The following is a 13,783-nucleotide window of genomic DNA, read 5'->3' as shown; positions in this document are numbered from 1 at the left end:
CCTCTCTCCCTATTTATTTCAGAACCCCCTTCCCCTCCCCCATTTCTCAAGAAAGGTCTAGGCCCGAAACGTCAGCCTTCCTGCTCCTCTGATGCTGCTTGGCCTGCTGTGTTCATCCAGCTCTACACTTTGTTATCTCAGATTCTCCAGCATCTGCAGTTCCTACTATCTCTGAAACAATGTTTATTACAATATAATTTGGCCTGATAAAGTAGCATTTTAAAATATGTAGCATTAAGTGAGAGGTTCCATAGTTGCAAGGAATTCATTACCAGTGATTTCCAGTTTACTTGGCTGTTCTTTAGTTGGCAGATTTGAAACTGTTCACTCTCCATTTCAGTCTTTCTCTTTTCCCCAGTCTTGTAAGTCTGTCTCCCCAATCCCTACATCCCTGTTGCAACCTCTGCCCTCCTCCCCACTCCCCTTGCAGCCTTTTTAATTTCCCCAGCCCTTCTTGCCGTCACTTTCTACCCCCACAGGCATGCCTTGTTCAGACCTGGCAGACGGAACTCTCGATTGACAACTTTACAACCACAGCTGCCCATCAAAAGGCTTCCCCACAGGCAGCTGTCTCACTTTCCTATCATTCACTGCCCCCCAGTCACTATTTCTCTCCCTCTAAGAGCAATTACGAGAAATACCCAGTCTGTGATTGGTGGAACAGCTCAGAAATTCTGCCAATTCTACTTATAAAAGTAACTTTTCCCTTATTTGTCACTCTTTTGATTGAATTTACCTGGGCATTTTGGGGATGAATTCACCCTCAAACTAGATTTGTTTTTAGTGTTTCTACATTGAAGAGACCTGGCTATTGAAAATAAAACGTTCTGAATGCCTTGAGGAAAAAATTAAAGTAATTGTATGCAATAAATTATTGTACCTGCGATTCCATAACTGTACTAATTAACTGAGATTTGCATTTTATTTAAGGAAATTTTATAAGAACAATTTTGCAGCCAGTAATTAGACTGTTGGAAAAAAGGTGTGGAAAAACTGACCAAGATGCTGGTGGCAATGCCTTGCTATCAACTCACACGTTTATTCCAGTCACTCAAGACAGGAGGAAGGATTCTAGTGTCAATGGTTCTGAAAACCCCCCCTCAAAAAGGATGAGGTCTGCATTGTTGGAAAAATCAGAGGAAAGCAATATGGACCCAGATTTGTCATTTCTAATTGTCAAGGATATATGTGGAAGGGACCAACTCTTTGTGGATTTAGGTAAATGCATTTTAATTTCAATCCATATATGCAGTAAATAATCAAGAAATAACTGATCCCTCTTGGACATGTCAAGGAATAATTCAATTAGTTAGCTGAACTCAGTTAGCCAGTGCTATGCAGGATGTGGCCAGTGTGCAGCACCAAGAGACAATGGGAGAATACATTCTAATTGTGCCATAAGCTACTATAAAAAACAAGTGGTTTTATGTTTCTTAACTTTAATTTTAATGTTTAGGTTTTTAAAAAAAACAATGGGGCAGATTTTATGAGGTGTCACAATCAGATTGATGGTAAGTTGGAGTCACTTTAATAGATACTTAAGAGTTACACTAGGTTAGTAACAGCCTAGTTTTCCTGAGTCAAACACAAAATGTTGGAGAAACCTAGTAGTTCTGACAACATCTGTGGAGAGAGAAAAACAGAGTTGACATTTGAGTCTAATATGACCCTTCTTCAGTTCTGCAGCTATTGGGAATCTGAGATACAAGTAGAAAATGCTGACAAAGTAGTTTTGAGAAAGTCAGATATATTACTAGTTTACTTTTCTCTGACTGTTAATCACAGTTGCACTTTATGTAATGCAAGGAACTATTTGCCCAAATTCAAATTCTACCTCATAGTTCCTTCCATTAGTTGCTTTGCATTGACTTTATCTTCTTTTAAAAAGGTGTGTACACAAAGAACAGAAACTTCCGATTATATAAATCATCCAAACTGGGAAAGAATACTTCTTTTGAAGTTGCTGAAGACAATCAGTTTGTTCCAGAGCCTGAAAAGAATGTTTCTAGGGAGGAGCAATTTTTTCTCAGCTCTTTGGTCAGCAATGTCAGGTAGAGCATCCATAATTTTCAGTAATCTTTTGAGAAGCAGGGGAAAAAAATCTCTCTTGCAATATGCAGAGCTATCATTCTGTCTTGTGTAAATTCAAAATTGGACCACATAAAATGATTTGAAATTTTAGTCTAATACTTCATTGTTGTCATTGTTTTACTGTTCAGTTAGATGTTAAGATCTTGATAAGAACTGAAGTTCTCCCAGGGTCCCCTCAAATCTTTTTCACTCAACCACTATTAACGGATCATTTAACATAATGCTGTGTGGGTGTCACATTTCTACATGGGCTGTTCAACTTTCTTAAACATCGCTTGAAACTAACTGTTGTATATGAGGTTCAGGGAGATGCGATGAAATCCTACATAAATGAAAATTTGCTATTTTCAGAAGAATAGCTTTAGAAATATGTGAAATTTCAATAAAAGTAATGTAAACTAATAAAAATCCATCTTTAGACTTCCTTTTCTACTTTCTTAACAAAGTAGATTGTTTTCTCAAATTTAAGAATATAGTTTTGTTCAGATCAATCAAGAAACTTTGGTTTTATCAATCTTTTCACTCAAACGATGGGCTGTTATGTTTGAACAAGCCATATTCCTGATTGTATAAATTTACTGTTTTCATTGCACCTTACTTTCTATAATGAATTGCAATAATAAATAGAAAACAATGTTCAAAGAGTACAACAAATAGCATTTAATAACCTAGATTTTCATGTGATCCAGACAAGCCAATAAAGTTGAATATTTTAAATTGACTTGTAGAAATTCGATGCATGTTGATGGTAATTGTCAGAAAGAATGTTATATGTTAATACAATTAGAAGTAAATATCATTTGCAAACTTCTACAATGAAATTACTATAAAAATTTCAGATTTTGTGACAGCATGACAGTTCTGACTTGTGATAGCTCAGATACGAAGGAAACCAAAGCTTGGCACGTTCAAGATAACCCACATCTTTCTGCATCAGGTATTTTGTTTACAAAAATTAGATGTATAAACTGGTTACTTTTAAAGCTGTTTTGGTTATAGTTGTAAAGACAGAGATAGAGTCATAGAGTCATACAGCATGGAATCAGACCCTTCAGTCCATGCCAACCATGTTTCCCAAACTAAACTAGTCCCACTTGTCTGCATTTGACCCATATCCCTCTAAACCTTTCCTACTCGTACAAATGCAAATGTTTTAAATGTTGTAACTGTACTTGTATCTACTACTTCCTCTGGCAGTTCACTCTACATAAAATCCACCCTCTGTGTGAAAAGTTACCCCTCAGGTACCTTTTAAATCATTCCCCTTTCACCTTGAAAATATGTCCCCTAGTTTTGAACTCCCCCACCCTAGGAAAAAGACCTTTGCTATTCACCTTATCGATGTCCCTTGTGATTTTATAAACTTCTATAAGGTGACCCCTCAACCTCCTACATTCTAGTGACAAAAGTCCCAGCCTATCCAGCCTCTACTTATACCTCAAACCCTCCAGTCCCAGCAACATCCTGCTAAATCTTTTCTGAACCCTCTCCAATTTAATAATATCCTTTCTATATCAGGAAAACCAGAACTATAAACAGCACTCCAAACGTGGCCTCACCAATGTCCTGTACAGCTGCAACATGATGTCCCAAATCCTACACTCGGTGGTCTGAGCACTGAAGGCTAGCGTGCTGAATGCTTTCTTAGCCACCATGTCTACCTGCGAGATAGCAAGAACTGCAGATGCTGGAGTCAGAGATAACACAGTGTGGAGCTGGAAGAACACAGCAGGCCAGGCAGCATCAGAGGAGCAGGAATGTTGACATTTCGGATCAGGACCCTTCTTCAACTTTCCTGCTCTCTGATGCTGCCTGGCCTGCTGTGTTCCTCCAGCTCCACATTGGTATCTCTGTCTACCTGTGATGCAACTTTCAAAGAATTATGTACATGAACCCCTAGGTCTCTCTGTTTGGCAACACTACCCAGGACGCTACCATTAACTGTATAAGTCCTAGCTTTGTTTGTTTTACCGATCCTTAGCCCATTGGTCCAATTGATCAAGATCCCTTTATAATCTTAGATAACCTTCTTCACTGTTGATGCCACACTTGGTCAAATGCGGCCTTGATGTCAAGGGTTATCATTCTAACCTCACTCTGGAATTCACTTCTCTTGTCCACGTTTGAATCAAGGCTGTAATGACATCAAGCTGAGTGGCCTTGGTGGAACCCAAACAGAGTATTAGTGAACGGCTTATTGCTCAGCAAATACGGTTTGATAGTACTGTTTGATAGTACATCTTATGGATGATGGAGAGTAAACTGATGGGCTGTATTTGGATGAGGTAGATTTGTCATACATTTTATATACAGGATATACCTGTACAATTCCACATTGTCAGGTAGATGCCAATGTTGTAGCTGTACTTGAATAGCTTTGCTGGGGACACAGCAAGTATTAGAACATGTGTGTTTGGTACTATTGCTAGAATATTGTATGTTTCTATAGCCTTCACAGCATCCGATCCCTCCAGCCATTTCTTAATATCAGGCGGAGGGTATTTCATGAATTAGCTGAAAACTGGCATCCAGGGAGGCAGTGACTTAATGATAATGTCATTGGTCTGGTAATCCAAAATCCCAGGCTAATACTCTGGGGACATTGGATTGAATCCCACAATGGTAGATGGTGAAATTTGAATTCAGTGTGGAATTAAAAGCTCACCTAATGACAAACATGTAACTGTCAAACTGTCGTAAAAATTCATTAATATAAACAAAGAACAGCAGATGCTAGAGATCTGAAACAAAAACAAATTGCTGGCAAAACTCCACAGGTCTGACAGCATCTGTGGGAAGAAAGCTAAATTAATATTGCAAGTCTGAGCAACTAAGAGCGATTTCTGTTTGTGTAAACACTCATTCCATGAAAGACTTTAATGAAACAACAAAATCTGTTGTCCTTGCCTGGTTTTGCCTACCTGTGACCTGGGACCCACAGCAATGTGGTGTTGATTCTTAATTGCCCTTTGAAATTGCCCTAGCAAGCTAATCAGATCATGGTAATTAGAGATTGGCAACAGGTGCTGGCCCAGCCAGTAAAGCCAAAATTGATCATCTACTTGGCGCTTCTGGCTGAAAATAAATTGCCTTCTCTTTTTGCAATGATGTTCTGGGCAGCCGGAGCATTCAGAATGGGGGTATTTGTGCAGCCTCCTTTTCTAATGAATTGTTTAACTGCCCACCACTATTCATAGCTGGATGTGGCAGAACTGCAGATCTTATCCATTAATTGTAGGATTGATTGGCCCTGTTTATCACTTGTTTCTTGTACTGTTTGGTATGCAGGCAATTCCATTTTGTAACTTTTGTCAGGTTGACACTTCTAGGTTCGCTTGGTGCTGGAGGTGGTACACTGTGCTGCAGTTTTCATTGAACTAGAGTTGATCACCTGGCCTTTTGATAATAATGGAGTGATGAATTTACTGGGCCATGATGTTACAGATTATGGTTGAATACAATTAATGAATACCTAGTCTTTAGGTCCGTTTGAAACCTATCCCAAGGTTGGATACTTTTTTCTTTCAGTGCGGGGGTGGGGGAGAAGAGTTCACTTAGCTTTGTTGGCTGGATGAAGTTGCCACGATGCATTCTCTTTCCCAACCTCACCCCTTGCCTGAAGCATGTTGACCCTCAGGTTAAATCACCACAAGTCTTCTCTCTGCCCTATGGTCCAGTATGGCAGTGGCAACTTTACTTTTCATGCCACATTGAGGGTATCCTCCATCTGAGGAAAGAACTTCTCCACATGACTGAATAGTGGTCAGCCATACTGATACTGTCATAGACAGCTGCATCTGTGGCAGACAGACTGGGGAGGATGAGGTCAAGTATATTTTTCCTTCCTGTTGGTTCTATCTTCACTTGCTGATCCTGGCTAGCAGTTACATATTTTAGGAACCAACCAGCTCAGTCAGTTCAGGTGATGGCGAGCCACTGTTCGTGATGGAAGTCTCTATCCAACGTATATTCTATGTCCTTGCTACCCTCCAGGTTTCCTCCAAATAATTTACAACATGGAGGAGTAATGATTCATCAGTCGTGTGGGGAGCAGGAGGTGGAAGATATTTCCTTGCCCATGTTTGACCTGTGGCCATGAGACTTATTAGAGTCTGGAAGCAATGTTGAGGACACTAAGGGTAGTCCCTTCCTGACTGTATACTGCTGTGCAACATCTTTGTTGGACCTGTCCTACATAGGAGTCAGGGCATACCCAGAGATGGTGGTGGTCTGGAAAATAATCATACTCACAGAATCATATCTTACAGATAACATCAGGCTGTTGCAGACTAGTCTGAGAGAGTGCTCTTCAATTTTAGCTGTAACCTCCAGATATTAAAGAAAACTTTGCAGGTCATCACGGCTGAGTTTGCCCTTGTTGTTTCCAGTGCCCTTAAGATCATTTAGTGGTTTTGATGCAACCAGATGGCTTTCTATTATCATTTCTTTGGACAGTTAACACTCAGTGACATTGCTATGGGTCTGGAGTCACATGTAGGCTAAACCAAGTAAAAATTGCAGACACTAATGAACCAGAAGCATTTTACAACAATGCTTTATATGACAATTAACAGTGGTTTCCAGTTATTATTAAATCTTAATTCCTGGTTTTTCTTTAATTCAAATCTGCCATAGAGGGATTTGAATCTGGGACGCAGAGGATATCCGTGTCCTGCAACAATAACACTGCACCATTGCCTTCCCTACTTTCCAATTCTGTTGGGCTGAACCTCTTTTCAGTTCTGATAACTTGAAAACTTCTGTACAAACTCTGTGTCAAGACTTCGCAATCTAAAGCACTTCTATTAGGGTGACTGTTCTCCTGAACTCTACTCCTGATAATTGACGGAATTGATAACATTACAGATATCCTGCTGGGCACCTGACTGAATCATATGTTAACTCTGAGATGGTGCGTTTGGTCAATGTTTCGAATGATTTAAAGAAAATCCTTCTCAGAACGGAAATCAAAATCCATCTGCCTCTATTGTAAAAAATCCAAATACCAAGAATGATAATTATACACATTTATCAAGGCTGAATTCTGTTTTACAGATATGTTTGGTTACCATTGTTCACCGTACCCAGAGATTGACAGTTTTATCACTCACCAAGTAAACAAAGGAGGAATACAAGGTGGTAAGTTTCAATACCTTCAACCATTAATCCCATTCATTAGTAAAGCAGAGATGTTTGAGGTGTACAAAATGATCAGAGGTATAGATAGTGGACAGCCAGAGACTTTTTCCTAGGGTGGAGGTAGCTATGACGAAGGGACATAGTTTTACAGTGAGTGGAGGTAGATATAGAGGAGACGTCAGAGGTAGGCTCTTTACTCAGAGAGTGGTAGGGGCGTGGAATGCATTGCCGAAGAGGGTAGTGGAGTCGGCCTCATTAGGGACATTTAAGTGGCTATTAGATAGGCATATGGATGATAGTATAAGGTAGCAGTGGAGATTAGATAGACCTAAGGGTAAAAGTTCGGCACAACATCATGAGCCGAAGGGCCTGTGCTGTGCTATACTGTTCTATGTTCTATGTTAGTTTCACATTACACTGATTTTAATAGCTTTAATATAATTTATTTCCTTAGCCTTGCGTCGATGGAATTACTTCTCTTCTGAAGAACTGATTGTATATGACATCAGCAAAAACCACTGGTGTGACAACATTGGAAGAGCTCATAAAAGCAACAATATTATGTAAGTACAGTTCACAACAATTGTTAAGTGATCTAAGCAGCCTTCTCTGCAATCATTGGTGCACCTTCAAAATGCAACAAGTCAGTCTCAATGCATTAAGTACTTGATCCATATAAACTTGGAAGGTTCCACATTAGACAGACAAAATACTACCACTGCTGGAAATCTGAAATGAAAACAAAAAATGCTGGAAACACTCAGCAGGACATGCAGCATCTGGATAGAAAGAGTCAGTGACCTCCAGAACTGATGAAGTGATGTTGACCTGAAACACTAACTCTCACGTGCTTAAATACTTAGAAATAGTACAGATAATTGTACTACTTTCTAAAATATTTTGAAAGGTGATACAGCTACTTAAAGTGAAAGCATACCGTCAGTACATTACTAAGATGAAAAGATTTGAAAAGACCGTATTCTCCAACAGCACAAAACGCTCTACAAACCACTTGTCATAAAATATACTCCTGGTGAGTCTGATTTCACCTCCTGTGTTGCAATTAACTTTCTCTCAACAAAAAGACCTCAGCATTCACTGCTAATACTTGTGTAAAATTTGTTGATTAAAAATTTTTTTTTTTTTTTAAAAATGGTTCTTATTTCTTGCAGAAAAATATAGTACATGGTTGAGTTCTGCAACTTATTAATGGCTGGCAGCAAAATTTTTTCGACTTAAGGGATACAGTGTAGGAAATCATATTCTGTTGTATTTTCTTATTTTGTAGGATTGTGGTTGACTTGAAGAAAGGAATCTGGTACCAGAAATGTTACGATCCTGTTTGCCGAGCTCAGAAATTCAGATCTGAAAGTAAGAACTAAATTTTATTATGTTGAATATTTTAAGTTTCACTAGATAATGCAGTAGTAGCCTTCTGTAGACTAACGTATGCTAAATTCCTTTTAAATTCAAGGTCACCCATTACCCCAGGAATGCTGTATGGATTTCCTCATTGATATGGTATGTAATGAAACAAATGCTTAGATCAGTATCAAAATAGTGTTATTGAAGCTGACAATAAATCAATTGAGCTTGTAATAATCACTGTTTCCAGTGGAATAAGCCTGTCAAGCTGCAATTTAGCAAATGAAGCATCTTATTACATTGTATTGAAGATCTAATCACTTCTATCCCTACTAAAATGCTAAGTATAATATTTAAATATATAAGGTGGACCAGTTTTCCTGTTACTATTTTTAGAATATGTTGAAGTGCACTTAAGTACAAGCGGACTCATTTTTCCAAACATTGAGGTGGACGAGTTAGATTAGTGAACATTCTCTACTTAAAACATGGATCAGTAAGATTCAAATAACAGTCTACAAAGTAGCCTTCTCTTAATACAATTTAAACAGTGCTCCCCTAGAGATAGGTAATGGTGTAGTCACTACACTAGTAATTTGGAAACTCAAGAAAAATTTGTTAAATCAGACAGTTTAAAAAAAATCTGAAATTGTAAGCTAATTTTATAATGGTTCCCATTCTCAATGATGGGGAAGCTCAACACATCTATGCAAAAGACAATAGTGAAGCAATTGTAGCTATCTTCAGCCCGAAGTGAATGATCAATCTCAACCTTTTCCTCAGGTTCCCAGCATTAAACACCGGTCTTCAGCCAGTTTGATGCACTCCATCTGATAAAGAAATAACCTAAAGCGTTAGATGCTGCAAAGGCTAAGAGCCCAAACAATAATTCAGCAATAGTGCTAAAGGCTTCTATCCTTATCCTTAGCCAACTTGTTCCAGTGTAGTTGCAAAAGTAAAAACTGAAAGAACTGCAGATGCTGTAAATCAGGAACAAAAACAAAGTTTCTGGAAAAGCTCAGCAGGTCTGGCAGCACCTGTGAAGAACAAATCAGTTAATGTTTGGGGTCTGGTGACCCTTCCTCAGAACGGATGGCCAACACCATGCTGCCAGACCTGCTGAGCTTTACCAGAAACTTTGTTTTTGTTCCAGTGTAGCTACAAAACTGATTACCTATTCAACAATATGAAATTTAATGATATTACTGTCACTGAATCAACTGGCATTTATTAGAAACTAAATCAGGTCAGCCATCCAAAAAAGGCTACAAGAGTGGGTCAGAAGCTGTGGAGCATGCAGCATAACAAGTATACAGAGGATGCCATATCCCTAGCCCTGCACTCATCCCTGGAACATCTGGACAACGCAGACACCTACATCAGCCTCCTGCTCATTGACTACAGTTCTGCCCTCTGAACTGCATCCTCAACTTTCTGAACCATCAGCTGCAATCAGTGAGGATAGTACCTCCTCCATAACAACACTCAACCCTGGAGACTCCCCCCAAGGATGCATCCTCAGCACCATATTGTACTCCCTGTACACCTATGACTGTGTCACCAAATTCTGAATAAACACCATTTACAAGTTCGCTGATGACACCACCGTAGTGGGATGGATATCTAACAATGAGTCAAAATACAGAAGGGAGATAGAGGGCTTGGTGACGTGGTGCAATGAAAACAATCTGTCTCTCAACGTCAGCAAAACTAAAGAACCGATCATCAGAAATAAAGGAGAACACGGCCCAATCTACATCAACAGAACTGAGGTTGAGAGAGTGAACTTGATGCACTTCATCGGAGTGACGATAACAGACGACCTGTTCTGGACTTCCCATGTAAATGCGACAGTCAAGAAGCACAAGAACACCTCTTCTTCCTCAGGCGGCTCAGGAAATTTGATATGTTCATATGGTCCCTCACCAACTTCTACAGATGCACCATTGAATGCATACTGTCTGGGTGCATAACCACCTGTAATGGCAACTGCTCTGCTCAGGACCGTAGGAAACTACAGAAGGTTGTGTGCACAGCCCAGACTGTCACAGAAGCTAACCATCCATTCGTGGACTCTATTCACACAGCTTGCTGCCACAGAAAGGCAGCCAACATCATCAAAGACTCATCCGCACCGTGGTAATCACTTCCTACAACCTCTTCTGTCAAGAAGATACGGAAGCCTGAACACATGCAAGAGCAAGTTCAGGAATAGCTTGTTTCCAGCCATTATGACTGTTGAATGGACTCTCGCCTCATATAATGTAACCTGTATACTTCAGAGTCATTTTGATCTGTACGTACCGCTTGTAAACAAAGCTATTCACTGTATTTCGGAACACAATAAATCAAACAATCAATCAGTCTGGTCTCTCCAATAGTCGTAGAGTCATACAGCATGGAAACAGACCCTTCAACTCGTCTATGCCAACGAAGTTTCCTAATTTGCCATTTGCCTACATTTTGCCCATATCCCTCTAAACCTATCCTCATGTACCTGTCCAAATGTCTCTTAAATGTTGTAACTCTCTATTTCTACAACTTACTGACAGTTCATTCCATATCTGAACCACCTGGTGTTAAAAAGATGCTCCTCAGATTCCTTTTAAATCTTTCACCTCTCACCTTAAAATTGCATCATCCACAAACTTACTAACACCACATAAAGCAAATCTGCATTCTTGATCAGCACACTTTGGTCGCCTTGAACATTCGTGCACTCTACCACAGACAGATAGTGGGAGTCAAACATGGTCAATGGGTATTTTTCAGTCTGCAGGAAGCAATGTAGTACAGTTCTCCAGGGTGGGTATTAGGACTCTTGCTTTTCCTGATATATATTAATTATCTGGATCTTGTTAAATAGGAGACAATTTCAAAAGTTGCAGATGACACTAAACTTGGAAGATTTGTGAACTGAACAGAGGACATTGACAAGTTGGTGATGTGGCTGGATAGGTGGCAGACGAGATTCAATGCAGACAAGTGTGAGGTGATGCACTTTGGTTGGAAGAACATTGAAAGGCAATATAAAATAACAGGTAGAATTCTAAAAGGAGAAGTAGGAGCAGAAGGGCCTAGGTGTATGTGTGGACACATCGTTGACGGTAGCACGACAGGTGGTGAGAGCAGTTAATAAAAGCATCATGTTAACAGTTCCAAAAGATTAAGCCACAAGTGGATGCAGCATCACAGATGCTGGTGTCCCACCCACTTGATTCACTCCATATGTGTATGTTGACCAGCACCCATTTGTGCTGTTCTCTGCTGTTTTATATCTTTTAAAGTAATGTTAAGCTCATACCAACATATTTTCACTGAAAATTTTATATAACATGGAACCAGCTGAAATGTGTTCTCAAGCAACGTTTGTTAATAGTTGCAGGGATATCAACTTATCCATATTTCCTTCAATATCTTCTGAAAATGAGCTATTACTAACCAACAGCAAATTTGTTTGAAACTGAAATGGAATCTTTCTTTCAGGATAACGAGTTTGTTTTTACCATGGATGAAGATGGGAACATTGACTTGCTTCAAAGTAGTGTACATCCAACAGGGACTTACTGGCATCTTGGTGAAATGTGGGAATCTGGGACACAATATTCTGCCCTTGTGGAAAATCTGGATACAGCATTTATCGATGATGTTGATGACAATGCAATGTTATTAGAAGCTGTTAAAGACTCTGAACTTAATATTGATCCTGATATACACTCAGAGTTGAGTAATGAGCCTGAAGTACTGTCTGACAATGACTTACTGGCAGCTGTGAATGAACTCGAGGCATCTGCAGGCATAGGTACAAAATAGATGCTGCAAACATTCTAGGCTACACAGTAAAAGTTTTTGATAAACCCCTTTCTATTTCATACAAATTGGTCAGAATCTGTCTTCAGGAATTCCCGAGTTTAGTTCTCAGGAAATATTACAGCTCCTTTGTCCTGCTGTTTACAGTGTTCAGGATTTTTATTTTCTTACATGGCCTAACAGAGGAAGAAATAATGCTCGACATTTTATGATCTGCACATTAGTGTAAAAATCAGTATCTATGTAAAACATCTTGTTAAAAAGATAAATACATTTAAATATATAGAACCTTTATTTTGATAGACAAGTGCATACATTTTTACTTTTGTCTACAGTGAAATTTGACTTCAAAGCAAATTTATAATACATGAAAAGTTTATCATATTTGTAATATAAAATAAACACCTTAAAGATAAACTACAATGTTTGTTTTGTTTATACAAACCACATTAGTGAAAATAACGAGTAAATTTTGTGGTTTCTACATCAGTAGCAGGTAGGAATACATACCTCTACCAAACTTGTAATCACATCTTCCACCGTAATTTAAAATGACTGGCAAATTAAAGAGGCTTCTTTGCTGGCATATACTCTCCACCTGCTTTTCCATTTGTCTACTGCAAACAGTCAATTCAGGAGCCTCAAGAACATGTGCCTGTAATTGGTCAATTAACACTGCTTTATGGAAGATGAGCAATTTACTGGACCCCCAGGCTGCATTCTTTTTGAACTGTTTTGCTTCTTCTCCAGTGATTGCTGTAATTTTGCATTTATTATCTGCAGCTGTTTTTCTGCTCCCAGAATTCCACGTGCCTCTAGCAACAAAGCAGGAAAGCTGGAAGTAGTATACTGTAAACGAGAAAATAAATTGAAACCAATAGCACCAAAATAATGTTATACAAATGACTGTTATTCTTATCTTATAAAGTTTTGCTTGTCCAAGTAGAGAAAATGTGGGAAATTTCCATCTCTTTACTGTGAGCAAGACATGTTAGAAGCATTGTGGATTACCACATTAGTTTCTTTCCATAACTGAAGCTATGACTGTAGGTGGGGTCAGATTGAATTTTTGCCCTGTCCTTGCCATTACGTCTCTCAAAACATTCCATTCTTATCAGACTGCCCATTCAGCAGGAATGAACAGAAATTTTGTAACACTGAGTAGCATCTCAGCGTGAAACAGAAACTTTAGCATCAAGTTTGAACCCAGTACTTGATGGCCAAGGAAGGTGTGTTTAAGAACAACACCTCATTTTCCACTCGGGTCCCTGCAGCCCTCCAGACTCAACATAGAGTTCAATAATTTTAGGGCCGAAACTCTCCCGTGTCCCAGCCCCCTACACACGAGGCCTTGTTACCACGTAGCCTGCCACTAGTC

General features: G+C 39.2%; 1 protein-coding gene across 2 annotated transcripts; it reads left to right on the top strand.

Annotated features, from left to right (window-relative positions):
• Positions 1-993: 993 nt before the first annotated feature.
• Positions 994-12,754, top strand: primpol (primase and polymerase (DNA-directed)). 2 transcript variants are annotated; one of them, XM_048620469.1, is made up of 8 exons: positions 994-1,218; positions 1,889-2,051; positions 2,931-3,028; positions 7,147-7,227; positions 7,685-7,793; positions 8,519-8,601; positions 8,705-8,751; positions 12,082-12,754. In XM_048620469.1, the coding sequence occupies exons 1-8, from the start codon at positions 1,110-1,112 to the stop codon at positions 12,406-12,408; spliced, it is 1,017 nt and encodes a 338-aa protein (XP_048476426.1). In that variant the 5' UTR covers positions 994-1,109; the 3' UTR covers positions 12,409-12,754. The 2 variants fall into 2 exon arrangements, with proteins under 2 accessions (XP_048476426.1, XP_048476435.1); XM_048620478.1 differs by lacking the exon at positions 12,082-12,754 and adding an exon at positions 9,830-10,513 and having other exon boundaries at positions 7,147-7,230.
• The last annotated feature ends 1,029 nt before the right edge of the window (positions 12,755-13,783 follow it).

Source organism: Rhincodon typus, chromosome 3 (assembly GCF_021869965.1).
Source record: "Rhincodon typus isolate 14 chromosome 3, sRhiTyp1.1, whole genome shotgun sequence".
Lineage (NCBI taxonomy): Eukaryota > Metazoa > Chordata > Chondrichthyes > Orectolobiformes > Rhincodontidae > Rhincodon > Rhincodon typus.
The sequence above is the reverse complement of the archived record's forward strand: the minus strand, read 5'-3'. Positions and strand labels throughout refer to the sequence as shown.

Bases quoted from the DNA above. Each gene is read 5' to 3' on its own strand.
- primpol (XM_048620469.1), top strand. From the start codon at position 1,110: ATGAGGTCTGCATTGTTGGAAAAATCAGAGGAAAGCAATATGGACCCA. The intron at 2,052-2,930 runs GTAGAGCATCCA...TAAAAATTTCAG, and splicing joins TCTTTGGTCAGCAATGTCAG to ATTTTGTGACAGCATGACAG. The intron at 7,228-7,684 runs GTGGTAAGTTTC...TTATTTCCTTAG, and splicing joins AAACAAAGGAGGAATACAAG to CCTTGCGTCGATGGAATTAC.